Source organism: Vidua macroura, chromosome Z (assembly GCF_024509145.1).
Source record: "Vidua macroura isolate BioBank_ID:100142 chromosome Z, ASM2450914v1, whole genome shotgun sequence".
In the NCBI taxonomy this organism is placed as follows: domain Eukaryota; kingdom Metazoa; phylum Chordata; class Aves; order Passeriformes; family Viduidae; genus Vidua; species Vidua macroura.
Window position 1 is genome coordinate 952,414 of NC_071611.1, and position 26,879 is coordinate 979,292.

General features: G+C 47.3%; 1 protein-coding gene and 1 long non-coding RNA gene across 4 annotated transcripts; one reads left to right on the top strand and one right to left on the bottom strand.

The window, feature by feature from the left end:
* Positions 1 to 6,393: 6,393 nt before the first annotated feature.
* Positions 6,394 to 10,504, bottom strand: LOC128821955 (uncharacterized). Of its 3 annotated transcripts, XR_008441290.1 has the most exons (3): positions 9,245 to 9,797; positions 8,110 to 8,242; positions 6,394 to 7,274 (listed from the first exon to the last, which is right to left on the bottom strand). It is a non-coding gene; the product is annotated as an uncharacterized LOC128821955 (long non-coding RNA). The 3 variants fall into 3 exon arrangements; XR_008441289.1 differs by lacking the exons at positions 6,394 to 7,274; positions 9,245 to 9,797 and adding an exon at positions 10,417 to 10,504 and having other exon boundaries at positions 7,873 to 8,242; XR_008441288.1 differs by lacking the exon at positions 6,394 to 7,274 and having other exon boundaries at positions 7,873 to 8,242.
* Positions 10,350 to 26,868, top strand: CFAP53 (cilia and flagella associated protein 53). Its single transcript, XM_054003378.1, has 8 exons — positions 10,350 to 10,476; positions 11,427 to 11,656; positions 14,070 to 14,246; positions 19,837 to 20,140; positions 22,899 to 23,117; positions 24,125 to 24,341; positions 24,762 to 24,864; positions 26,275 to 26,868. The coding sequence occupies exons 1-8, from the start codon at positions 10,378 to 10,380 to the stop codon at positions 26,495 to 26,497; spliced, it is 1,572 nt and encodes a 523-aa protein (XP_053859353.1). The 5' UTR covers positions 10,350 to 10,377; the 3' UTR covers positions 26,498 to 26,868.
* Positions 26,869 to 26,879: the final 11 nt, after the last annotated feature.

The window sequence follows — 26,879 nt, forward strand, 5'->3', positions numbered from 1 at the left end:
CGCGTTTCCCCGTGGCCCAGCAGGCAGGTTTCCAAGCAGGGGGTAGGGAGTGCCGGGAGCAAATGCCGGAGCAAATGCCACAGCAAATTACTGTTGACTTCAGCGTGGTTTGGGTTTTTTTGGTGCCCCCAAAACTTCTGCAACTTTCCAGCGAAGTTACACTAAGGTCTGTGAAAAGCTCTCACTGCAGCACAAAGTTTTGCAACAGATTTGCCTTCCAGGGTTGCTAACCCACAGCTATCTCCCCTTCATCCAGCCTGTCTGTTTTGGTTTGTCTGAAGCCAATCTTCTCAATCACATGCTCCATGTGGAATATGTGGATCGGTTGGGAATATGTGGATCCATGCTGGGTTAACAACTGGACTCAATGTCCTGGGCTGAGCCCCCAGCGTGGGCAGCAGGGCAGGGGGGATTCTGCCCCTGTGCCCCTGTGCTCAGCTGAGAGCCCACCTGCAGAGCTGCCCCAGCTCTGGCTCCAACAGCACAAGGACGTGGAGCTGCTGGAGCCAGCCCAGAGGAGGCCCCGGAGCTGCTGCCAGGGCTGGAGCCCCTCTGCTCTGGAGCCAGCCTGGCACAGCTGGGGCTGTTCAGCTGCACAAGAGAAGGCTCCAGGGAGAGCTCAGAGCCCCTGCCAGGGCCTCAAGGGGCTCCAGGAGAGCTGCACAGGGACTGGGGACAAGGCCTGCAGGGACAGCACACAGGCAATGGCTTCCACTGCCAGAGGGCAGGCACAGATGGGATATTGGGAACTGGGAATTGCTGGCTGGGAGGGTGGGCAGGCCCTGGCACAGGGTGCCCAGAGCAGCTGTGGTTGCCCCTGGATCCCTGGAAGTGTCCAAGGCCAGGCTGGACGGGGCTTGGAGCAGCCTGGGACAGTGGAAGGTGTCCCTGCCCATGGCAGGGATAGAACCAGATGGTGTTAAAGGTTCCTTTCAGCCCAAACCCTTCTGTGACTCCACAACACAGGTTTGGACACTCAGAATACATCTGAAATGCTGGAATGTGAGGCCGAGCAGGTATGGGGAGAGGTATTGGAATTCAACGGCTGCAGAGAGCTGCAAATGTCGCTTAATTCCCACCAGCCAAGCCTCGTGCTTTTACAAAACAAGCTGGAGGTGCAGGACTGGCAGCCCAGGACTGCAGGGGTTTGTTTTGCAGAGCAGACCTTTGGCAGCCCGAACTGAGCTAAACCCACCCCTGCAGGATGCAGCGGTAACGAGTTTCCTGCCACTGCCCCTTCCTGGCAAAAACTGCTGTGATGCAGTGTCTTCTGGGGGAGATGGACTTTGGAGGGGGTGTGCTGAACCAGCTCCCCAGCAGGAAAGCAGGAAAGGGAGATTATGGACAGCCTCTGCCCGCAGCCCACGAATTTAAGCTGCAGCTGCCTTGAAAGGCAGCAGACTCTGCTGGCTGCTGAAAAGAGAAATCTGCGTGCAGAAAGTGGGGTGAGGCTGATATCCAAAATTAAATTCCTTGGAGAGCAAAGATCAGCACGAAGTCAGAACTTGAGGACTGCTCACAGAGCTCCTCCTACCAGCAAGGCTCTCTTTGGCATCATGATTTCTGTTACAGCACTAAATATTAACTAAATGTGTAATTGTGGAGTTTTTTTTAAATCAAAAAAAGAAATCAGCATTTTTCACCCTTCCTTGTAGTGCGGCAGGCGGACAAAAGAAAACAAAACAAAACAAAAAAAGATAATCACCTGGAAACCATTTCTCCTAGTTTTGTAGGAATGATTGTTATCTGGGGGAAATAGTTTGAAGAAAAATTAAAGGGCAAAGTCTGATGTTTGATTTAAAATTAAATATAGAGGAATTAAAAAAAAAAAAAAAAACAAAGCCAAAACTAACCAAAACACCAGCCAAACCCCACCTTTCTTTAATATCCAGATATTGTTACCAATTTTGTCTGTTGTTAGTTCACCAAAACTTTTTAATTAGAAATACAAGAATGGTAATTTAACAGTGACAAGAAAAGGGGAACCTTAACAATAATGCTCCCACCTGTATGCTGTTTGTTTCAGAACAAAGTGTTATTTAAAATCAATGGTGGCTGATTTTTTATTAAAGGTGATCTAGAAAGTAGCTTGCCAGAACAAAATGTGCCATTAGAGATGTATCCCAAACATCATAAGAAGTCCTGGCTGTGATATTCTACATAATTTCCTAACAAATTAATATTAAAATCAAGCGATTCTTGGTGAACATGAAATTTTAAAACATCAGTAAGCTGGAAATTTCAGAGTCAGCTTTGGAAGGAAGCTGGGGAAAAAAGGAAATGAAAACTAGCTAACCTGATAAAGCCTCAAAGGAGGCTGTGTTTCCTCGGCTGCTGCCTGCCATAGATCTCTTGCTGTGGGTAAATTGTTCGGGTTTGTCGAATTTCAGTCTGAGATTGTTTTAGGAAACATGGTGGAAAAACAACAGGTTTCCCACTGATGTATTTATTGCATGTTCATCAGCGCGGCTCAATGGTTTGTACTGGAAGCTGTAACATGTGATAGGAAAAGGACCTTTACATTTCCCCTTATCCACCAGACAACCAGAACGTAAAGATAAAATTCCTTTCTGCACATGTGACCACGTATCTGAAAATACATCTATTTTGTTTTCCTCCTTCTAGATGAAACAACTTGTCAGCTCTGATACTTTCCAGAACTCCCACTAAGCTTTGTTTTTCTTGAAATGCCTGGAAATGCAGTGTGTTCCCCAACGGTTGTAATGAAGTGGTGGCCAGAGCTCTCTGCCTTCTCCTGCAGCGCCGTGGCCTTGCTGACTCACTCCCAGCTTGTGATCATCTATTTCTGCCGAAGGAACTGCTTCCAAGTCCCATCCACTTCTCCTGATTGCTCTTGTCCAGGTGGGCAACCCTGCTGGTGTCACAGAATCCAAGAATCCCAGGATGGTTTGGTGGGAAGGATTTTAAACCTCATCCATCCCACGCCCTGCCATGGGCCAGGGACACCTTCCACTGTCCCAGGCTGCTCCAAGCCCTGTCCAGCCTGGCCTTGGACACTTCCAGGGATCCAGGGGCAGCCACAGCTGCTCTGGGCACTCTGGGCCAGGGCCTGCCCACCCTCCCAGCCAGCAATTCCCAGTTCCCAATCTCCCACCTGTGCCTGCCCTCTGGCAGTGGAAGCCATTGCCTGTGTGCTGTCCCTGCATGCCTTGTCCCTTCTGCACTACATCTGATTATTCAGCCCTTTCCTCCAAACCCTCGAGATCTCTTGGAAACTCTATTTCTGTTGCAGTCCTTGTCCTTAACACCTCCATGTGCTCCCCACATAAAACATTCTCTGTTCTCTTCTCCAGGTTATGACTGAAATTTAAACCCCCAAGAGGTGGGACAGTAACCCAGGTGACACCAAGCCACGGGTGGGGAATCCAGGGGTTGTTCTGGATAGGCCACAGGGATGAAGGTGCTGTGGGGCACAGGGAAAGGTGTTAGAGGCCTTATCATATTAAATATACTGCTTCTTTCCCCACAAGGCCTGTTACCTATCACAGAAGGAAATGCAATTAGCATGAAACCATTTGTCCTTGACATATCTATGTTGCCTGGTGTTTGTCTCTGTATTTTTTTCTTGCCTGAAAATGATTTCCCAGTGACATATTCCATGGTCTCTTTGATGTTATTAACTGAAGCTAATTGGCTTGTAATTTCCAAGTGGTTTTTTTTTTCCTCAGTCTGCCAGCACCTCACCTCCCTTCCAAAAGCCTCACTGCAAACAGCTCTTAGATGGCTGGACTCACTTTCTAAGTCTTCTGGGGGAAAGCCCATAACACCAAATTCATTTGAGAGCCATTGAAAACCTCTGTGTAACCTGTCCTTTCCTCATTCTCCCACTGACTTTAGCCCTTGATCCCTACTTTTGCTGTGCCAGCTGCTGATTGTGCTGGACATTGTGGTGCCCCCACAGCAACGAGGACAGAAAATCAGTCTCCTGTGATTGGCACATGAGGATGACGCAGAAGCATCTTCATAGTACATGACCTTATTTCTTGGAATCATTTGGGTCTGTTGAAAAGAATCATGTAAAAAAAACAGGAAGGAAAATTCACAGTCAGCAGAGATTGCTTTCTAGCTAAAAAGAATAAAATAATCCTTTATTGACATCATAAAATTAGCAGGTAGCCAAGTTTGCAAAATTCAACTCAAATATTTTCACTTCCCCTTTAAACACTCCAGCTGGGTTACACAGTCAGTTCTTGTCTCAGGTGTGAAAAAAAGTGTGTTTCCTAGCACAAATATTCACATTTTTGGAGAAGGGAAATTGTTCCTGCCTGGAGTTGGATTAGGAAGGGAAGGACTGTGCATGGCTCTGCATCCCATGCCAGCAGAGTGGTCAGCAGGGCAGCATTTCCCTGGAGTGTTCGTGTGCAAGGATCCATGTCACTAGCTTGGAATTCTGATTTCTGCCACACTTCAGCACTCTGCCACAGGCAACGCTGCCCCAACCCCAAAGCTGTGCCTGCAGGGAGCTGCAGCCTGATGCTCTTCTCTGCTTCAGGGACTCCGATTTGCTGGGAGGGGAATCTTGACCTCTCTGCTGATCTCACCCACTTGCTGAGCTGTGACTGAGAGCAGCCAGGCAGGATGTAGGTGGTGAAACCCCAAACAATGCCTGGTGAGCTTCTCTGTGATATCCCCTTCTAATTACAAAACGCAGGTAAAGCAACTTGGAGATGTACAGTCTTCCTGCTGAAACCTGGAGCACGCAGGGAGAGTAAGGAGATGTTTCCTGAGATGGATCAGCTCTTGGGGCAGGGAGGTAGGGAAGGACCACAGGCAGCTTTATAGAAATAAAACTGTAAATCCACTAGTGGGCTTTATTCTGTCCTAATCATGCTGGAATTATTCACCCCCCCACTCACACCATGTACTCTTTTTGTGGTTACTCTTTGCCCTTTCAAGGCTGAGAGAAAGGAAGGAAGGAGAAAAATATCTTTTCTGCTGGTGGGTGTGGAGAAGGGAAGCAGCTGATCCTCCACCCTCCCACCCCCTTCCACCGTGGGGATTTGGGGTAAAAAGGAGCGTTTGTTGGATGGCGCCTGGCCCAGATGTGGTCGGGGAAGGACTCTGATGTGTGCGCTTCCACATCTGGACCACAGTGACCAAGCAGGACTCATGCACACAGCTGACACTGCCAGCCACGGCCAAACACAGACCTGTCCCATCAGCTGCCTCCTTCACTCACTCAAAAAGTTCACAGCCTTCTTCTCAGAGTTCACACCTCTTCTCAGCCTCCAGCTCAAAACTCTCAATCCTCCCGTGAAGCTCAGAGTCAAATAAATATTAAAGACTACTTGAACTTTATGTGCCAGTGCTAGAAACTTGCATATTGCTGCTATTAAATTCCATGGGGGGATACATGGACGCAGCAGAAACACGTGCTGTGTCACAGGTATGTGAATGACGCGTCAATGGTGCTTAAAGCTCCACCATGAAACATCCGTGGGACTCTGGGGCTGCAGAACTTAGTGCCAGCATGAATTTAAATTAAGCACAATGGTGAGAGATGAGAGCCAAGGCATAAGGCTGCTGTCTCAGGGGAAACTGCACAAGAGACACAAAAAATATCTGTATATGTTGGGGGCTCAAGGCATGAGAAGGACGTGGAGCTGCTGGAGCCAGCCCAGAGGAGGCCCCGGAGCTGCTGCCAGGGCTGGAGCCCCTCTGCTCTGGAGCCAGCCTGGCACAGCTGGGGCTGTTCAGCTGCACAAGAGAAGGCTCCAGGGAGAGCTCAGAGCCCCTGCCAGGGCCTCAAGGGGCTCCAGGAGAGCTGCACAGGGACTGGGGACAAGGCATGCAGGGACAGCACACAGGCAATGGCTTCCAGTGCCAGAGGGCAGGGACAGGTGGGATATTGGGAACTGGGAATTGCTGGCTGGGAGGGTGGGCAGGCCCTGGCCCAGGGTGCCCAGAGCAGCTGTGGCTGCCCCTGCATCCCTGGAAGTGTCCAAGGCCAGGTTGGACAGGGCTTGGAGCAGCCTGGGACAGTGGAAGGTCTCCCTGGCCCTGGCATGGGGTGGGACTGGATGAGCTTTGAGGTTCCTTCCAGCCCCAGTCATTCCAGGGCTCTGTGATCCCTGCCACAGCCAGGCCTGTGTGGCTCTGCAACACAACACGTAGTGCTGGCTGGCAGGTACTGCCTGTGACCAGCGACGTAAGGGAAAGATTTATATTTAACTTACATTTTTGAAATACATTAGTAGAAGTTCTGAGCTCTGCTACTGATGCAAAGCGTGTCACTGTGACACACTTTTATATTTATGTGACTCTCCTGTTCCTGACTCAGCCAGTCATGTGGATCTGAGCAAACAGGAAATCCCTCATAAAAAAAAAAAAAAAAAAAAGCAAAAAAGAAGAAAAAAAAAAAAAGCACTTCAGAAAAAATGTACCCAAAAGACACAAAAAACCAAGAGTCATGGTTTCCCTAAGTAAGTATTTTGAAGACTGCCTGGAGAAAGAATCACAAGAAAGCCTGGCTGGAGGAACCTGAGATGGTGTGAACAGTGACCAGTGAGGAAGCCTCAGGGGGATTCATAACCAGGGAGGAACTGGCAACTTCTGAAAGCCCCAGCCTGGGAAGCCAGGGGCATCTGCAGGACAGAAGGACATTTGATCCTGCAGAGGGATGGGGGCTGGTGCACCCAAGCACTGGCTCATGTGGCCACCACAATCCCAGACAAAGAGAACAGGCAGCCATTGTAGGGAAAACTGTCTTTTATGAGGAGTGGGGAGGAATTTGGTTCCCTTAAATAGAGTTAATTTTCCTTCTAGAGGAAGAAGTTGAAAGTTTCTTGTGTACAAAGTGGGAATTGTCTGTTAGCTGATACCAATCAGTTTCTTATACTTCCCTGAAGGACAGAAAGGCCCTACTGTCCTTGCCAGATTTTCCCACTGCAGATTTTGCTCCTGAAAATGGGCTCTGGTTTGCTGAGTTCCTCCATCCGTCAGCACGTGCTGTCCTTCTCCTGTGCCTTCCCAGCCCTTCCCTTCTGCCAACGGAGCACCCTGGGACAGTGGAAGGTGTCCCTGCTCATGGCAGAGGTGGCATGGGACAGGCTTTAAGGTCCCTTCCCACCCAAACCATCCTGGGATTCTGTGGTTCTGTGAATATATGAGGTTCATGGACCATTCCTTAGTGAGAGGTTTCAGGAAGGAGAATTCAGTCCAGCCAATCCAGAACAGACCATATCCTATGTACATTCTATATCCCATATACATTCCCAGTGAGGAAAGCCAGGGACCAGGGTCCTCTTAGGCACCTAAGTTAAGGAAAATCTGTTTTTTCATCGAACGTTAATGTAAAATAAACTCAAAGTCACAAGCCATCTGCAATGTCTTTGGAATAAGCCCAGCTTTTTCAGGAGGAAATGTTCTCAGAGCTGGTGGAGGGACTTCACAGAAGAATGGGGGCTTCAGAGAATCCACATATCCCTGTTTATTTTTGGATTTCAAACAGATGGCAGTGCTGCACATTTGTATACTCTCTATTACATATAAAGCTGATTGTTGGTTTTGTGTAGATTTTAAGACTAAGGCAACATTTCCCATTAAACACACCATAAAATACTAGCAGAACTTGGTATAAAAATGCCATTTTTATATGGCATTCAGCCCTCCCTCCACTCAAATACAAGTTTTCAGGGGAAAAGTGATGTGAGGTTGTTTCCCTTTCACAAACACATCAAAGACTAATTCACAATAGTATGACAGCATTAAGTCTCTACTGAAATAAACTCAAAAGATTCCATTCCATTTCAAGCACTACCATGGTGGTATAACACATACTCCTGTGTGTAAATCCTGTGTACCAAACGGCTGTGTTTGACTGTGCAAGGATCCCATCGTTGACACCAGAAGTAATTGCACTGGGTTTTAATTGGATGAGAACAAGATTTACAGCCAGGTTAAACATTGACCTTTCTTCCCTGGGATCTTTTTTTTTCAACTTGTTATCAGCCAAGCTAATGTGATTGTGTGCAAGAAAGCAAAGTTCTTGGCAGTGTATGTGTGTGTTGTGTGTTCCAGAGCTTCAAAGAGCAACAGCTTTTTTCCCGAGACACCTTTGAGGGCAATGAGCTTGAAGCAATCACTTACGCACAGCCAATGTTTTACTTTCTGTTTTCCTCCAGCCCAGGCAGGTGGGGAGCCTGGCATCAGCAGGACGTGCTGCAGGAGGCCTCTGGGACAGTCCTGGCCTGGGAGCTGTGGGTTCACACTGCTCCATCACCTGCGGGCACAGGGAACCCATTCTTGTCGTTAGCTCCATTTCATAGAGTCACAGAAGGGTTTGGGTTGGGAAGGACCTTAAAGCCCATCCACTTCCACCCCATGCCACGGGCAGGGTCACCTCCCACTGTCCCAGGCTGCTCCAAGCCCTGTCCAGCCTGGCCTTGGTCACTGCCAGGGATCCAGGGGCAGCCACAGCTGCTGTGGGCACCCTGTGCCAGGGCCTGCCTGTTATGAATGAATTCAGTGCATATTTGTTGTGCCCCCATGTTCATTCCAATTGTACCCCCCTTGTTATGTCTCCCACTGTGGATGTCTCCCCCTGTTCATTCCAGTTGTGCCCTGGTTGTAATACACCCCCTGTTTGCTGCTTCTATATGTCTCCCCATGTTCCTTCTGACTGTACCCTTGTTGTAATACCCCCCTGGTTGTTATATGCTCCCCCATGTTCACTAGGGTTGCATAATACCCCCCTGTTACCCCTTGTTAAATCCCTTATTGTTACCCTCATTCAGTCCCTCGGGCATTGCCTTCGCTGCTCCCAAAATGGCGGCCAGAAACAACCTCGGCAGTATGCAAATGAGGTGAAGCAGAACAGAATCCACCAAAAGGGCCTAAAAACACCAAAATAACGTGGAAACTCGAGGAACCAAGTGACTAGACCTAGTGGGAAGAGTCCTCCCATGCCATCAATCGAGTTCTGGAGGTCACCACCACCTGAAAGTAGCCAGACCGAGATGAGGACCCTAGTCTACGAGCCACAATGGTCTTCCTAGGCACGCCCTCGAGGACGGAAGCCCCAGTTCTGCTGTGAAGCACAACTGACCACCTCCTCCTCCGCGTCGCCGAAGGGAGCAGCGGCCGGCGGTGTGCGCGACCCCTCGGGCCCCCACCCAGAGCTGATCACCTAATAAAGGCCTTTTCAAAGGAGCTGGTCTCCTGGCCCTTAATTTACATCATGCCCACCCTTCCAGCCAGCAATTCCCAGTTCCCAATCTCCCACCTGTGCCTGCCCTCTGGCAGTGGAAGCCATTGCCTGTGTGCTGTCCCTGCATGCCTTGTCCCCAGTCCCTGTGCAGCTCTCCTGGAGCCCCTTGAGGCCCTGGCAGGGGCTCTGAGCTCTCCCTGGAGCCTTCTCTTGTGCAGCTGAACAGCCCCAGCTCTGCCAGGCTGGCTCCGTAAGATAAGAGTCATTAACCTAAATCCTTTCCATTCCTGTGCCAGCCTGTCCCCACTCTGGCACCGGGGCCGCACTCTGTGGTCCCTGACGCCGTGCGCGGTGGGGACGGAGCCCCTTGTGGCTCCCTTCTAACTCAGGATACGTTATGATTCCATGATTAAAGAACACCCCTTCTTCAGAAACTTTCAGGTATTCCGCATTTTGCCACACAGGCGGGCAGGCATTGGCACGGGCTGCCCAGAGAGGCCAGTCGCAGGGGAGGTGCTCAGGAGGCGCCGGGCTGTGGCTCGGGGTGCCGCGGTGTGGTGGGTCCGGAATTACAGCGGCAGGGCTGGATCGTATGGAGGATCTCTCCCAGCCCTGACGATCCGCTGGCCTCGGGACACCTAGCGCTCCCGGCCTGCCAGGACACCCCTCAGCGCCCCCGCCATGCCAGGACATCCCTCAGGGCTCCTGCCATGCTAGGAGACCCCTCAGCGCCCCCGCCATGCCAGGACACTCCTCAGCTCCCCTGCCATGCCAGGACACCCCTCAGCGCTCCCGCCATGCCAGGACACTCCTCAGCTCCCCTGCCATGCCAGGACACCCCTCAGCGCCCCCGCTATGCCAGCACACCCCTCAGGGCTCCCGGCCTTCCAAGACACCCCTCAGCGCCCCCGTCATGCCAAGACACTCCTCAGCTCCCCCACCATGCCAGGACACTTCTCAGCTCCCCCACCATGCCAGGACACCCCTCAACTCCCTTGCCATGCCAGGACATCCCTCAGCGCCCCCGGTCTGCCAGGACACCCCTCAGCGCCCCCGCCATGCCAGGACACCCCTCAGCGCCCCCGGTCTGCCAGGACACCCCTCAGCTCCCTTGCCATGCCAGGAGACCCCTCAGCGCCCCCGGTCCGCCATGATGCCACTTCCGTCCCGCGCGCGTCCCCTCAGCAACGGCGGCGCCTCCACCCGCCATGGCGGCGCGGCCCCCGCCCCGTCCCCAGCCCCCTTACCGCTCTCACACCCAGAGACGCCGGGATTTCACCGGCTGCGGGCCGCACGATGTGGCGCTGGTGAGGGGCCACACCGGGGCTGCTCTGCTCCGGGGACCTGCGGGAAAGTGGGGGTTGAGCCCCAGAGCGGGGCCGGCTGAGGCTGCTCTGGGAGCAGCCGGGAGGGGTCTCGGGGAGCCCAGTGCTGTGTGAGGGGTCCTGGGGTGCCCGGTGCTGTGTTTGGGGGTCCTGAGGAGCCCGGTGCTGTGTTTGAAGGTCCCGGAGGGGGTTCTGAGGAGCCTGGTGCTGTGTTTGGGGGTCCTGAGGAGCCTGGTGCTATGTGGGATGAGGGTGTAGGCAGGGCTTGTCTAATTTAGGAGGAATTTCTTCACGGAAAGGACGTTCAGGCCTTGGAAGAGGCTGCCCAGGGAGGTGTTGGAGTCCCCATCCCTGGAGGTGTCCCAGGAAGGACGGGACATGGCACTGGGTGCTCTGGGCTGGGTGACAAGGTGGGGATCAGGCACAGCTGGGACTTGATGATCTTGGAGCTCTTTCCCAGCCTTAGTGATTCTGTGATTACCCCATAATTACCGTGAACTCGTCATTTGGTGTTAGATACTTGTACAGTCATGAAATCAACTGGAAAACACGCAGACTAATAGTCTGTATTTTCACCCATGTATGGTTTGCGTTTGGAAGGGACCTTAAAGCTCATCCAGTGCCATGGGCAGGGATACCTCCCACTGCCTCAGGTTGCTCCAAGCCCCGTCCAGCCTGGCCTTGGGCACTTCAGGGATTGGGCAGCCACAGCTGCTCTGGGAAACTTGTGCAGGTGCTTCACTGCCCTCACAAAGAATTCCTTCCTACATCTAAAGCCTAAATTTTCCCTCTTTCACTCTGTAGCCATTTCCCTTGTCCTGTCACTACAATTGCTGATGAAGAGTCCCTCTCTGGATTCACTGTAGGCCCCTTCACACCGTGGAAGGGTGCCACGCGGTCTCCGCGCTTTCTCCATTTCCTTTCTCTCTCAGCTAGCCAAGCCCCCCAAGAGAGACATCGTCGAAGAGACGATTTTGGCTGAGAGGGCGCTGGAGGAGAAGCAGCGTGAGCAAGAACGCGTCCTGCGGGTGTTCCGCCACTACCGCAACGTCTGCGACTGGCACAAGAGCGGCGAGGACAAATGGATGCACCGCGCTGCCGAGAGGAAGGTCCAGGCAACGCTGCAGCAGTACCTGCAGGAGATCGAAGCGAGGAGAGAGAGGTAGCAAACAAGTAGCCAGTGCAGCGCCCCTGCGGTTTTCAGTCTGTGCTCAGAGACAAGTGTTCAAACACAGTAACCAGTGTAGCAGAGGTGGCATTTGGAGCCTCCTGCCTGACGCAGAGAAGGATAGAAGTAGTAGCATAGCACTTTCATTGCCTGAGCAGTACCTGCAGGAGATCGAAGTGAGGAGAGAGAGGTAGCAAACAAGTAGCCAGTGCAGCGCCCCTGCGGTTTTCAGTCTGTGCTCAGAGGGCCGGGCACCCGAGACAAGTGTTCAAACACAGTAACCAGTGTAGCAGAGGTGGCATTTGGAGCCTCCTGCCTGACGCAGAGAAGGATAGAAGTAGTAGCATAGCACTTTCATTGCTTGATTTTTAAAGAGAGTGAAGAGTGCCTTGATTCAATCATAAAGTGATGGAATGGTTTGAGTTTGAAGGGACCTTAAAGCTCATCTTGTTCCAAGCCCCCTGGCAGGGACACTTCCCACCAGACCAGGTTGCTCCAAACCTTGTCCAACCTGGCTTGGAACATTTCCAGAGATGGGGCACAGAATCATAGAATTCCAGGGTGGTTTGGGCTGGATGGGCTCATCTAGTTCCACCCACCCTGCTGTGGACATCCACAGCTTCTCTGGGTAGCAAAGTGTCAGAAATTCAGTTCAGTGTCACTGAGGGTTTTGTTGCAAACTCATCAAGCTGATGTTTAGGTCCTACAAATAACACTTTGCGGCACAGTCAGCTGAAAAAGTTAATATTTTGAAAGACTTCTGGAAAATTTCAAAGGTGAAGCACATTGCTGCCATATAAAGAACAGAATTGTGCTGTATTGATCTTTGGAAAAAATCATGTGATTTAATTCCTCAGTTACTGTTTCATGTCAAGTGACTTTGTAGCTGAGAAGGTCGTCAGTTTGGTGTCCTGGTCTAATGTGCCTTCAGGGGAATTGGGTTCTACATAACCACTGGGGTTAGAAGGAAGCTCCTGAGATGATCTGGTCCAGCCCTAGAGTCACCTAGAGCAGTGTGTCCATTTGGGTTTTGCTTGTCTCCACACATGGAGACTGAATCACCTCTGTGGGCAGCCTGTCCAATATCTGACCACACTCGCAGTAAAAAGAAAACAAAATGTTTTCTTCTGTTCATTGGGAATTTCACATGGTTTAATTTGTGGCCCCTTGTCCTGCCACTGAGCACTACTGAGGAGTAGGTGTCTGTCTTTTCTGCATTCCCTCCCTTCAGGAGTTTATGTACATAGGCAAGATCCCTCTACGCCTTCTCTTCTCCAGGCTGGACAGTCCCAGCTCTCTCAGGAGAGAAGGAACTGCAGGAGAGATTCTCCCGTTGGGAGAGGTGCTCCAGCCCCTCAGTGTCCCTCCGCTGGCACCCTCTGCTAAGGCTGTGTCCTTGTGGTGCTGCAGAGCCCAGAGCCGGAGCCGGCGCTCGGGTGGGGTCTCAGCAGTGCCGAGAGGAAGCAGCCCTCGCTGGCCCTGCTCGCAGTGCTGCTCCCCCCGCAGCCCAAGGTGCCAGTGGCTCTCTTTGCCACAAGGGTGCATCACTGGCCTGTGCTCAGCTTGTCTGCCGGGACCCCAGCTCCCTTTCTGCTGAGACCCTGTGGCATTTGGGCTGAAATCGGTGATTTCTGGATTCCTTAGCCCTAGGTTTCTCACAGAAATTAACAAGTTAGTAAATGATTAACAGAGATTAACAGAGAAGTAAATGATGATGTGTTTAAAAACTGGCTATTTGACGTAATTTTCTCATCAAAGATATTTCAGGATGAAGTGTTTGTGGAGTGATGCTAAAATAGCAAGCGGTCGTTAGAGAGAAGATATAATTATAGATACATAAAGGAGGGAGGGCATCAGGAAAAGGTTCTTCCCCCAAAGAGCTGTGGGGCACTGACCGGGCTCCCCGAGGCTGCCAGAGCTCCAGAAGGGTTTGGACAACGCTGCCAGGGATGCACAGGGTGGGATTGTTGGGGGGTCTGTGCAGGGAAGGAGCTGGACTGGGTGACGCTGGTGGGTTCCTTCCAGCTCAGGGTATTCTCTGGGTCTATGCTGAAGGGTAACCATAGTACAAAATCTAATTTTTATCAGCTGGTGACAAATGTAGTCTGAGAATTAGAATAATTTGATGAATGGGGAAGTGAAGCCATAAAGCAGCTTTGAAAGTGAGTTTTTAAGATCAGGAGTTTTACTGTGCCTGGATAGAATCACTCATGTTGTGCTGTAAGATTCCCTTGATGGACACAACAGGAATGATCCCTGAGTTAAAATTTGATGTTCACTTCTCTGACATTTGCAAGAGGTGTTGAAAGGAGCCCAGTACCCACTTTGTGTTAATAACAAATAAACTAAAACTTTGTCCTTCGACAGAAGGATTGATCTAGCCTTTATTCAAATGTTTTCATCACAGACTCCGTGACTTTCTGGAGGCAGAGGAGAGTAGGCACCTTGCTGAGGTGAACGCACTTGATGAAGAAAAGGCACAGCACAGAGAAGTAAAGATGAAGGAACAAGCAAAATTACTGAGGGAGAAGAGGGAGCAAGAAAGACTACAAGTGGTGGCTGAAAAGCGAGAGCAACAGTTCAGGTATTGTCATAAATGTATCTTATAAAAGAGAAATTGCCCAAAGTAAATATATAGGCACAATTTAAAAATAAGCTGGCACTAATAAACTGAAGAAGGAAAGATGAAAGTGATTGAAACAGTAAGACAGAAAAAATCAAAGTAATTAATTCTTGCAAGTGTAGTGTGTCCTCCTTGTCCACATGAGCATCCCTGCGTTTTCTCCTGCAAAGTCAACCCTTCTTGTAATTCCTGTTTCAGCTTTATACTGTTGGAGTGAACAGTTCAGGCAAGGTTAATTTGGCCTAAATCAAGCTTACTAAGGTAGTACATCAAAGATTCCTGAAACGTTAAGATTGTCCAAAAAGACAGTGTTTTTATTTATTGCATACTTTTCAAGAGTAGCAGCTGCAGCAGCTAAGGGTTTAATGCAGCCTGAAGTCTTGTGCCAAATCTTCCTGACTGAAAGCAGTAACTTGCAGGTACTTACTAGGACCTGAGGCCTTGGCATGAAATCTGCCTTGTCCCATTCTTGTAAATCTGGTTTTCTGGGGGAGGGATGAAAGAAATAATAATGTTATTTAATTATGATTATTTGAAATGTCCTTCCCAGTCTCCCACGGTACTACAAAATCTACACCACCTGCTTCTCAGTGTGCACAGGCTGGGGATAAAAATCAACATTGGCTCTTACTTGTGCATAAACACTAATTAACTAATTCCAAGGGTAAATGTTAAAATGTGGGGTTTATTGACTTGTAGACTTAGACTTTAGTGTTAGAAGTGCATACACTGCCTAATTTCACATGGTGGTTTGAAAATGTGGCCCTTGCCTTTTGCAGCTTCTGGTTTGTTCTCTATCACACAAAGTGGTTGAAACTCATTTTTAAAATAGATTGGAGGGGGTGCTTCTGGAGTGCATTTTATTTTGATCTTGCAGCTTGTTTTACACACCGGGGAGATGTTGCCTAAGGGTAGGTGTCTAAGTGTTGGTATCTTTATATTCCCTGGGAATCTGCATTCCTGTTCTATTCAAAACTTCACCAAAATCAGGACAGTTACAGGAACCTAAAGTCAGTCCCAAACAGGCTTATCCTGCCCTGTCAGCTGAACTGCACCCCAGCCTCTACTGACTTTAATTAGGTTCTCATTGATCAGAGTGGGAATTTAGCACATATGCAGATTCATGTTCAGATGTCTAATTTTAGATATTTTAATTGCAAAATGAATCACACCACTGAACTGCATCATCAGGTGACACATACTTGAACTTTCATGCTGCAGTTGCCTGTCCCAATGTCTCAGGTCCTTTGTGTTCCTAACATAGCCCAGTTGATCTATGGGTCACTCAGTCTCCTTGGAATATTTCGTCCTGTTATTGTCCTTTTGCCTTTCCCACTCTGCTCTGGGGTCTAAGCCATATTCACACCACACAGCATCCCGTTAAAAAGTGTTGTTGAAACTTTACTGTTGGTGTTCTGCTGGCTGCACGTTTTCAGAGGACTTAGAGGCAGTGAAGCCATCTCTCCTCACAGCTGTTGTGAGTGGCAGTCTTGGGGTACCTGCATGAATTTGTCTTGTTTAAATAGCCCCAGGTCTGTTTTTCTCTGGCTGTTAGATGTTACTCTTCCTCCTAAACCATCCTGGTCCAGGCAGAGATCTGGGAGCAGGATTTGCTTCTCAAGAGACCAACACTTACTGAAAATCCACAAGCAGTAATTGTGTCACAGCCTGTCCTCTGGAGCAATGGCCTCCAATCCTCTGACTGCACCCCCATAGCTGTAAAAACTTTTAACATTTACCCCAATATGTTTATTTATCAACTATATAAATATATAATAATATACTGTACTGGTATATTGTGTACATTACAGAACATATGCACAAATAAAAATGAAAAAGGATGAGGTAAAGATGAAATAAATGCTATTTTTTACTTTGTAATGTTTTTTATCAGTGGTACAAAACATATTCTCTTCCTGTACACCTGCCCCCTTTGGAGATGATTACTCCAGGGCACACCCAGGAGCCCTGGCAAGTCAATCCAGTAGCAGGTGGATACAGACATGATTTTCTGTTTCTCTTTGCCTGTGGATTTTCAACTCTTTTGAATATCTTTCTGAAACCTGATACAGACTTGTTTGTATTTCCTTTAACTCCACACAAGGTGCTCTGCTCTTTTGCAGGCATGGATTCTCAAACCTTGAGGTATAGGAACACCTACACTGTCAGACATTATTCCAGAGCACTAAAAGGCAGCATTTTTTATTTTTTATGGCTGGTTTCCATGGCCTGAGGGTACAGATGTAACAGCTTCTCAGCAGTAATGTTACCCAGGAAGAGTCCTTTGTCACAAGGTGGCAGAGGGGACAAGGCTTGGACCACAGGAGTCCTGCTGGAATTAATTTTCAGGGAGGGCTACACCTTGTCTGAGAAGAGACTCAGCCAGTGCTAGCCTGAGGGCATGTTCATCATTAGTAACTTTAAAGAAAACTGGAATGTCTTAAAATTTGCATAAAACACAGATCACATCCTCTTTCTTGTGGTAACATCAGAAGCATCCATGTGGGGAATGATGTTATCCCAGCAACATTGTGCTGCAGCCATAAAATGAATAAATAACTGGGGAAATTCTGTCTTTGGGAAGTAGCCACATCCAGGCACATTTTTAATGTTAAGAAGCTTAGGGATAGCAAAGTGAGGAAGAAGACCTGCCATCTGGGGGAGCAGATGTTTATGGGTTGGTGTAAGAGCTGCTTTGAGGGAATTATTTTGATATAATCAAGCAATTACAGGGTTATTTTATATTAAAATTCTAACAATGCTGAACATAATTAACTTCTACTCCCCCGTGGAAATTCAATAAATATCAGATTAGTTTATAATCACAGAAAAGAATAACTAGTTCTTTATTCCTTCAATGCTGAATGAACTTTGAGCCCATTGTGTTAAGGTAATACAGTGATTGCTAATTGTAAAATGTAGAATCCTAATAATAGCAAGATTTAGAATCTTAATAATAGCATGTTTCCCTCACAACATTTGAGAAATACATTTTTCATTAATACTAATTAGTGCTGTGGTCTTTCATCACCACTAACTCCCACCCAGGAGATGAAAGATAGATTCCAGTGGTAAAACGTAAGAAAACCATCAATGACGTAGTACGTTTGATGGCCTGCTGGGAGGCAGGGACACTCCTTGGAACGTGCCACGGCTCATGGCATGCACATCCCCGTGCTGCTTTCTGCTTTTATTGCTGGGTTGAACAGTGGTCAGGGGGTTCCTGTCTTGTCCAAGAGGTAAAACAACCATCCCTTTTCGCCAGCCTGCACTGGCACTGAACTACAGCATCTCATCATGGAATGGTTTGGGTTGGAAGGGGCCTTCAAAGTCATCTTTATCATGGGCAGGGACATCTTCCACTGTCCCAGGCTGCTCCAAGCCCCATCCAGCCTGGCCTTGGGCACTCCCAGGGATCCAGGGGCAGCCACAGCTGCTCTGGGCACCCTGGACCAGGGCCTGCCCACCCTCTCAGCCAGCAATTCCCAGTTCCCAATCTCCCACCTGTGCCTGCCCTCTGGCAGTGGAAGCCATTGCCTGTGTGCTGTCCCTGCATGCCTTGTCCCCAGTCCCTGTGCAGCTCTCCTGGAGCCCCTTGAGGCCCTGGCAGGGGCTCTGAGCTCTCCCTGGAGCCTTCTCTTGTGCAGCTGAACAGCCCCAGCTGTGCCAGGCTGGCTCCAGAGCAGAGGGGCTCCAGCCCTGGCAGCAGCTCCGGGGCCTCCTCTGGGCTGGCTCCAGCAGCTCCACGTCCTTGTGCTGTTGGAGCCAGGGCTGGGGCAGCTCTGCAGGTGGGCTCTCAGCTGAGCACAGGGGCACAGGGGCAGAATCCCCCCTGCCCTGCTGCCCACGCTGGGGGCTCAGCCCTGGGCAGGGGGGTTCAGTCTGGGGCAGGTCCAGCAAATAGCAAGCAGAATGGAAATGTTTTCACAGCAGTGCTGTCCCTTTCACTGTTCGTGTCAGTGCCCTTCACTTTTCAGCACGGGCTCCATGGCACTGGGTGCTTTAGCCAAGAGGATGAACAGAGAGATGTCCTTGTCCCCAGGGAAATGTGAGGCAGCAACTGTTGAATGCCAGCAGGGAGAAAATGTGGTGAGACCTCTACTCTGAAAATTAAATAACTAACCTGATAAGGACATTGGTAATAGCATTGAGGTAGTTGCCCGATTAATATTTAGTATTTCTGTTACACAGGATAGTCAGCTAAAGCTTGTGTAGTGTCATAGTATTTCACACTGTGCAGGTAACTACTGCTGCCATGAAATTGTTCATGATTCAGGCTGTGATATCTTCTCAGAATTCCTAAACACCTTTGCAATAATCTGCATAGTTTCATTCAGCATGAAATTGTGAGATATCTTTTCACTTCACAGCATTCACAGGCATCTGTCACACATCCTCAGACCTTATACATCCTTCACACTTGCAGGTCTTCATCTTTGTCTGCCAGCTTCACATTCTGACTTCATGAAAATCTATATCCTGTTTATAGAAGAGAAATAAAATGCTTACAGATTGTTCAAATTAAATAATGTTTGATGGCATGTGTTGATCTCAATAGTGCTTTGTTTGCAAAAGTAAAAGCAGAATCTGCAATTAGTGCAGTGTTCTTCAGCTGAAGATAAATTACCTCTTTATATGCAACTCAGTTGCAGAGAGTAAATGAAAATTGAAAGCTGCATTACTTGTTTGACTTTCTACCTTCTCCAGGCTTTTATTGCAACTTGTCTGAATTGTCCCACAGAACTTCACTTTAAAAATTAATACATTTCTAGTGGTTCCTGCTCAACCATGTAACCCACATTTCCATGGCTGCAGTATTTTCTGAATATGAATGAGCTTTCAGGTGACTTACAAACCTATTCTAAGTCTTCATTTGAATAGAGGCCAACCTACATGTTTGAATAAGTGTAGCATGAATGTGTTTTATATGTTAATAAAAGATACATATGCACACAACCCCCCCAAGTTCCGTGTGTACAATGTGTGGATGTATTGTGTGTTCATTTAAACTCACAGAATGTCCCAAGTTGGAAGGGACCCCCAAGGATCACCCAGTCCAGCTCCTGCCCCACACAGACCCCCAACAATCCCACCCTGTGCATCCCTGGCAGCGCTGTCCAAAGGCTCCTGGAGCTCTGGCAGCCTCGGGGCCGTGCCCATTCCCTGGGGAGCCTGGGCAGTGCCAGCACCCTCCTGATCTCCAGCCTAAACCTCCCTAGCACACCTCCAGCCATTCCCTGGGTCCTGTTCTGGTCACAGGGAGCAGAGATCACTGTTGCCTCTTCACTTCCTCCTGTGAGGAAGTTGATTCAGGTTTTTTTTACAAATTCAAATAATTCAGCTCATTATTGCCAAAACCTCCATCAAATCAGGCTCTCTGTGGTTCTTTAGGTTCCACAAGGAATCAATGTCAGACCAGGGGTATAATCGGTGTCGCGGGTTGCTGTGTTTTGAGCAGTGATGAGCTGAGAGCCTTCATTCACCACACACCTCCAGACCTGCTTATTGTTTTGAGACTTTTTAAAAAAACCACTTTTATGTTGCCTTCCAGAAACCGATGTCATGAGTATCGCGAACACTGTAAAAAACAGAGCGAGAAGGAACTGGGTGACTGCCAGCTGGCCCAGCAGACTCTGAAGGAGATACTGAAAAAGGAAGAGAAGATGCAGGAGCGGAAGTTGGAAGAGATTTGTGAGAAGGAACTGTTGGCTAAGGACCAGGAAGCGGAGCTGAAGGCGCAGGAGGTGGCAGCGCGGATCCAGGAAATGGTGGACGTGCGTGAAGCCCAGGTGGCCGTGCACGCCGCTCGCAGAGAGGAGAAGAAGCAGGAGATCAGACAGGACGCTGAAAAGCTGGTAATTCCCATAGTGTTCTGCATTCAGGCCTGGGCAGGAGGCCCTTCTAATGATAGGCTTACTAGACATTTACACTAATCCATACCTTATTTGTATCTCCATGATTCCATTAGTATCTGAGCCTGTGCTGTTAAGCTAAGCCTCTTTTCCAGAGCTGTGGCAAAGGCATTCCTGTTTACAGAGGGAAATACATCTTTTGAAACTCAGCATTCTAAAGGGTTTTGGCACTCAGTCTCTCAGAGGTGTTGTGAGAAATGGAAATGTTTTAAAGCTTTTGCCAAATACCTTTGTTGTTTTTTGATTTCCAATTTCCTGCAGGATAGCAGGGAAATCTTGTTTCCCAGCTGAAATATTTATTTTATATATATTTTTAAGCAAGTTAGCTAGCAGCACTTAAGCTCTCTTGCCTGTTAGACCTGGCTGCTGTTGAGCTCACATCACAGGAGGCATTTGACTACCTTGGCCCAACTGCTCAGCCACTACCTTCTTTTTTGATCATCCTTTTCCACCTCTCCCGCTGTAGTGTTGCTGGCTTTAGTGTGGCTTGCTAGTTCAGTATTCTGTGTTGACTTTGAATTATGGGAGGCTATTTAGCTCAGACTCAATCTTCATTTTGCAGCTATTTACATGTAGAGGCTGAATGATCACTCAGGATACTCTGTTAGACACTGGAAGCTGGTGCTGGCATCATATATGCTTCCCCATTTTATAAAAATGGGACAATAATGAATCTAAAGCTCTGAAAATGCTGTCTGTGAAAATATTCCAAGCTAGACTAATGTTTTGCTTATTTAAAAACATGTAGAACAGAATTATTTTCTTGTAACAACTTTTAAGGCACTGCCAAACCTCCCAGGCAAAGAATGCTGCTCCTTAACTGGCCTTTTCAGAAAAGCACTATTAGAATAGAAGACTCTGCATCTTCCCCTGGAGACAGCAGCCTGGGGCTCTGTCAAGGAGATACATTTCTGGTGAAGTGGTTGAGTCTCTGGAAAAGAAAAAGCTTTCTTTGAAGGAGTGTTTCTGTATGGAAAATGCGATGTAATCCATTCTCAGCAGAAGAGGGATGTGGCAGATGGTCTCATTACAAGTCTTTCATTGCAGGCCGGTAGCCCCCAATGACCAGTTTCATCTGGGTGAATGGACAGCTAAGTGTGCATAAAGGTTTCTCCTGGTTGTTGCAATGAAAATACAATATTTAGTGAAGGAAAACTTGCACCTTTGGCACAGTAGACCACATGTGTGCACCAGGATATCTCACAGGTGAATGACAAAGCACAGACAGCAATTTCTGCTTTAGCTACACTAACTACATTAACTGCCTTCCTCCTTTGTCTTATTTTTCCCTTTAAAGAATTGTGATTTCTTGGAAAGGGGTTGACTTCATGTTATCCTGTTATCATGTAGTTTCATGAGTTTCTGCCATAGCACTTTGGTCCTGCCTTGCAGAAGAGTGTTTGGTAACCACTTCTTTGCACACTTGCGACGTTGTGTTCCCACAATGAACAAACTTTCATGGATCCCATCCTTGCTCTCACACAGCTTCACTGATGTCAGAATTCATCCAAAGACATGTGTCAACTTGCACAGCAGACTGCTAACTACTTCTGCTTTCTTTCCACCTTTGCTGTTCAAAGCCTTTTGGATTTCTAATGCTATTCCTCAAATTATATATATATTGAGTTTCAAAGCTGTTTCACCAGCTTCTGAAAGTGAATTTGACAGTTCAGGCAGATACAAAGTCAGCTTTGGGTCTGAAATTCTGCAAGAACCTGTGAGTGCTTTATGTCCAGCATAAAAAGGGATATTTGTTAGGGAGTGCAGCTTTGCTTCCCTATGGGAAGATTAGACATGCTGTTTATGACAAACGTGCTAAGGCATTTTTAAAGACTCATTCACATTACAAAAGATACATTTAATTTAAAAACAGGTTAACAGAAAACTGTGTACCTCAGAGACAGCTGAAGCATGATTTCTGAAATAATACAATGCTAATGATGGTCACACACTGTGTTATGATTATGTTTCACTGCAGTTGTCCAGTAATTCAATTGCAAGATGTCCAGAATAAATTACTTACGAATGCTACTTTTGATTTTTTTTTGTGGCTAAATAATCTTGAATATACAAATACCTGTTTGATCTCAAATACTAATTTCCGATTTGTCATTGTTTCTTTTTAAGAACTAGGTTTCACTGCACATTTTTCCAATACAAAGTGGAATATAAAGTTCTTTCCTCTATGAAGTGGGATGATTTGAAACCATAGAACTTCAGTAACTGCCCATCAGAACACAAGGATGCAGTCACTGACTTTGTGCAACCTTATGACTGGTAGAGATGCAGTGCTTTGAACACCCAACACAGGCAGAGGACAGATAATGTCTACAGAAACAGCAGGAACAAGTGACCCTGTCAGTGCTTATGGCTGTGTATGAACACTTGGATATAGATCAAAAGTGCTGCAATGATACTGATTTCCCTACAGAGACTACTCTGTCTATCTGCCTGAAACATTTGGAAAACACCCGGCACAACACTGTTTTTGTATTGAAGTGCATGTGATAATTATGGGTAAAAATCCTGAATTCTAGTGAATGATATGCTAAAATGTTCAGGCTTTACCAGGTCTAGTGGATGACCCTAATTCTATGTTGCCAGCAAGGCTTTTCTCTTCATGTTGCAATTAACTAACTCTAGCCACCACTTAGTTTGAAGTTACAGTGATTTTACAAACTGGCTACTTTTATCCTTGTAGCAAGAAGAGCTGCACCAGCTTAGGAAAGAAAATGAAGACCTTGAGAGGAAGAAGCGACATCAGCAGAAGGAATGCAGGGAGATATGGCTCAAAGCAGTGCAGGACAGGCAGAAGCATCTTGATGCAGAAAAACAAATTCAACTTGCTGAAGAGAAGGTGATCCTGGAAAATGATTTTCAGGACCCCGAAAAGGAATATGCGAAGATAAGAAATAAAAAAGTAAGTTGTTTCACTGTGAGCTTGTGGGGCAATACCTCATCTAGACTAGTTCTGTGGCCCTGTGAACTGCACAGGGTAACAGAGAACAGACACAAGCCCTTCTCCCTGAACAAGATAATTCTTGTGTTGAACAGCCTGCTGCCTCTCCTCTCCCTGCAGCTCTGCAGAAGCCCATTAGCTGTTAAAACCACAGCACTTTAAAGCCTGCTTTGCAATCAGCAAGGCTATCAGGCTGGATAAGTGAAGTGGGGGCTCTTAGGAAATCCTGGAATTTTGTCCCTCCATGCTGATTTAATTGTGTGTAAATCACCTGAGCTTTATCATCCTTACACTGCATGGACATAATAGAGGCTGGAAAACTATTTTTTTTTTGTTTCATGGACTTGATGTAGTAAGTATTTGTAACTGCAGAAGAAAGGAAATATTTAACTTATTGTAATTAGTGAAAACTAAAAAACTTTAGAACATTTAAAAACTATATATAGATAGATGCGAACTCTCATGTTTTATTTCTTGGCGATGCCATGAGTCAATGGACGTGTCTGTCATTTCCCGAAGTTAAAACAAGTAGATTGCCCAACTTCAGCATGCAAGTGAGTCTCAGGGTATTTAGGACACAGGAGAGAGGTGGTTAGAAGCTCCTGTAGGTTTGGAAAGTTGTATCAACTCAGTGTTAGACCTTGCTGCAGAATTACAGGAGGTGATATATATTATATTACATTATTATAATTAATGCAGGTGATACTGGAGTAGCCTGGTCAGCTGTGGAAAGTCTGTAAAATGGGTGTGTTGTAGGCAGCTGAGCTGCTGTGGGGAAAGGGATCACTGTATTTGTCCTGTTGTCTGGCCAGGTAGAGGATTCTGAGCAGTTCTTTCCCATGACAGTTTTGGAATGGACTCTGGGCTCCCAGCTCTCACACTGGCTATGAACTGCCACTTTTCTTCAGGTCTTGAGAGGCTTTTTAAAATTAATTTACTCAGATCTGCAAACGTCTGTGTGTTTGCAGCAAACGCTGTTGAAGGAGCAACTTACTTACCTGGATCATCTGACTGAACAGCTGAGGAGGGAGAAGGAGAAAGAAAGGGAAGACGAGAAGCTCTTCAAGGAAGAGAGGGATCAGGTTTGGGCTGAGAGGGTTGAGAAACTGAAACAAGAGAGGAAGGCGCGATTTCAGCTGCTGAGAGATGTCGTGAACATAAGGCAGTCGCAGATGCAGGAGAAGTGTAAGTGGTGGAACACACATCTGGGCAGAGGTGGTGCAACACCCTGCTGCTGGGATCAGCATTGCCCCAGCACACGCTGTGTGACAGAGTGGACAGCAATGTGACCTCCCCAAACCTGTTCCCAAAATGCACTCCTACAGGCATTCCTTACACTAATTCCTCATTGCCATCACCAGAGCAAAGCCTAGTAAAGTAAGGACTGCATGGGCAAACAGTCATTGTTGTTAATTATATTATTATGAAGCCCTGAATGTGAAAACTGACCAGATCTGAGTGGATGAAAAATAAATAAGCTGAGAATACACTTGCTGTTGTTGGTGTGGCACTTCAGAAACAACAAAACTCAAACCTAATATTTAGGCTACTTCAAGCTCAGCAGAACTGTTACCTTCTAAAAGGATTTTTGGTTTTGTTTTCCAGTGCAGAAAGAAGAAGAGAGGAAAATAGAGATTGCTGAAGAGAAGAAGGCAATGGCTGAAGCAGTCAGACAATTTGAATATGAAGAAGAAGAAAGACGTACAAGGTATTTTTCTTCTATATCATCAGGTCATTTCTTTGCAGATCAATCTTTCAAACTTGTGAGAGAGTAATTTCTTTTTTTCTGATAACTCTAGAACACTTGGTGGACTTCCTTCTGTTGAGAGAAGCTTTCCCACCACGCTTATCAATTCCAAACTTATCAGTTCCAAACTGCCCAAGAGCAGACTTGTAATACTGCATCTGGTATTAAGTCATTAATTCTGACGTCAGGAGATAGTGGTACATCCTTGTGTTGGTTTTTTTGATCATTATGTGACTTACATCAATCGTATTTCCTAAACACATCTCCTCATAGTCTGAGCTGTTGTTACAAGTGGCAGAAGTCTGGGGAGGAGGCTTAATGAAAGGTTTGCTTGTTCCTGCTGCAGGAGAGCAAGTGTGTCCGGGCTTGTTGCTAAACTCCACCCACAGACATCCCTTGAACAATCCTGTGTCAGTCACCAAAACACCAGGCTGCAGCAGTAACCCGGGCTGCACGGGGCTCTCCATAGTGCCTCTGGATGAGCAGATCCTTACACGCAATAGCTGGAATGTTCCTCTGGGTGTCATGCAAAGCCTTGGGCAAAGGGCCTTATCTCACTTACTCCCCTTTTGTATTCCTGCCCTTTCTCCACTCTTGTCCGTGGGATACAAGTAGGTGCTTCCCGAGCCGGTATCTGTTGTGTTCTCTGAGGGCTTTATTGGGAGCAAACTCCTGGCTGTGGCAGAAATGTCACCCTTGTGAAGGAAACACACTGGGCTCCAGCTGGGATGTGCTCCATTTAGCTGAGATGGCACTCAGCAGTGTCAGGAAGGGTTTGTGGCTCAGCTCTGTTGAGTCAGTGCACAAGTCCTGACTACTCTGTTGGCGTTCAAGTGTCTGTGTGACTCCTTCTCCAGAAGGGCCTGAACATGTAAGACTTCCTCTGCTTCTCCAGAGGGGACTGAAAGCAGTACATGAGTCCTGAGGTGCAGGGGAAGATTGATTTCTTCTGACAGCCACTTCCAGCAATATCAGTGCAGCAGGGAGTTGTTCTTCTCAGCAGGAGGGTGAGGATGGGTGTCAGCAGCAGCACTGAGCCTGGGATGGACTGAGACCCAGCACCCTCATCCTCTATCCTCTCACCACAGCTGTGAGGAGCAGGGAGGGCATGCTGGTTACAGGGAGCTGTTCTTTCCCTCTTTCTGGTGGAGCACCAGTTCTACAGTCTGCTTTATAGGACACAACAGAGTGCAGTTAACTCTCTGAAGCACACAAGGTTAATAGTGGCAGTTATTCATAACTGCTAAAAGGAGCTTTGAATGGTTCTTTAGTCTGAGCTCGAATGCTAACAGATTACATAATAATAATAATAATAAAGTTGATTCTTTTTACCCATACTGCTTAAATAACCTATTCATTTGGCATTTCCAGAAAAATACAGAAGGCCAAAGAATACAGAGACCAGCTCACATCTCAAATTGCCTATCAACAGTGGCTCAAAAAAGCTGAGGAAGAGAAGAGGAAGAAAGAACACGAATCAAATATGGAAGCAGAGAGAGAGTACCAAGAAAAGGTACAGCTCATTCTGTCAATGCCTCACAAGCTGGAAGTAAAGCCCCCCACTGCAAAAAAAGCACTAATGCCTGACTCTTAAGGGCATCAGTCACTATGGTATTTTAGCTCACTCAATTGTCTTTAAAGACATTTTCGTAGAGTGCTTACACCTGACTTGAGTTGGAAGAACTTTTTCCACTGTGTTACTCCAAACATTTAATTGGAAATTACAAGAAACAGTATTTTAAAATTTATTTTTCCCCATGGATTTTTTTTTGACAAATCTGATCCAATCCAAAGTGCTTGACATTTTAATTTGAGAATACTGTCTGCCCTCTACAATATAATAGTGTATTATTATGACATGAATAATACACAGGTATTCTTTTTAATCTGCACAAAGAAAAATTGTAGAAAACTTTCAGTAAACCTTTATTAAAATGCCTTTCAAACTGAAAACATTTGCAAAATTGTTGTCTTTG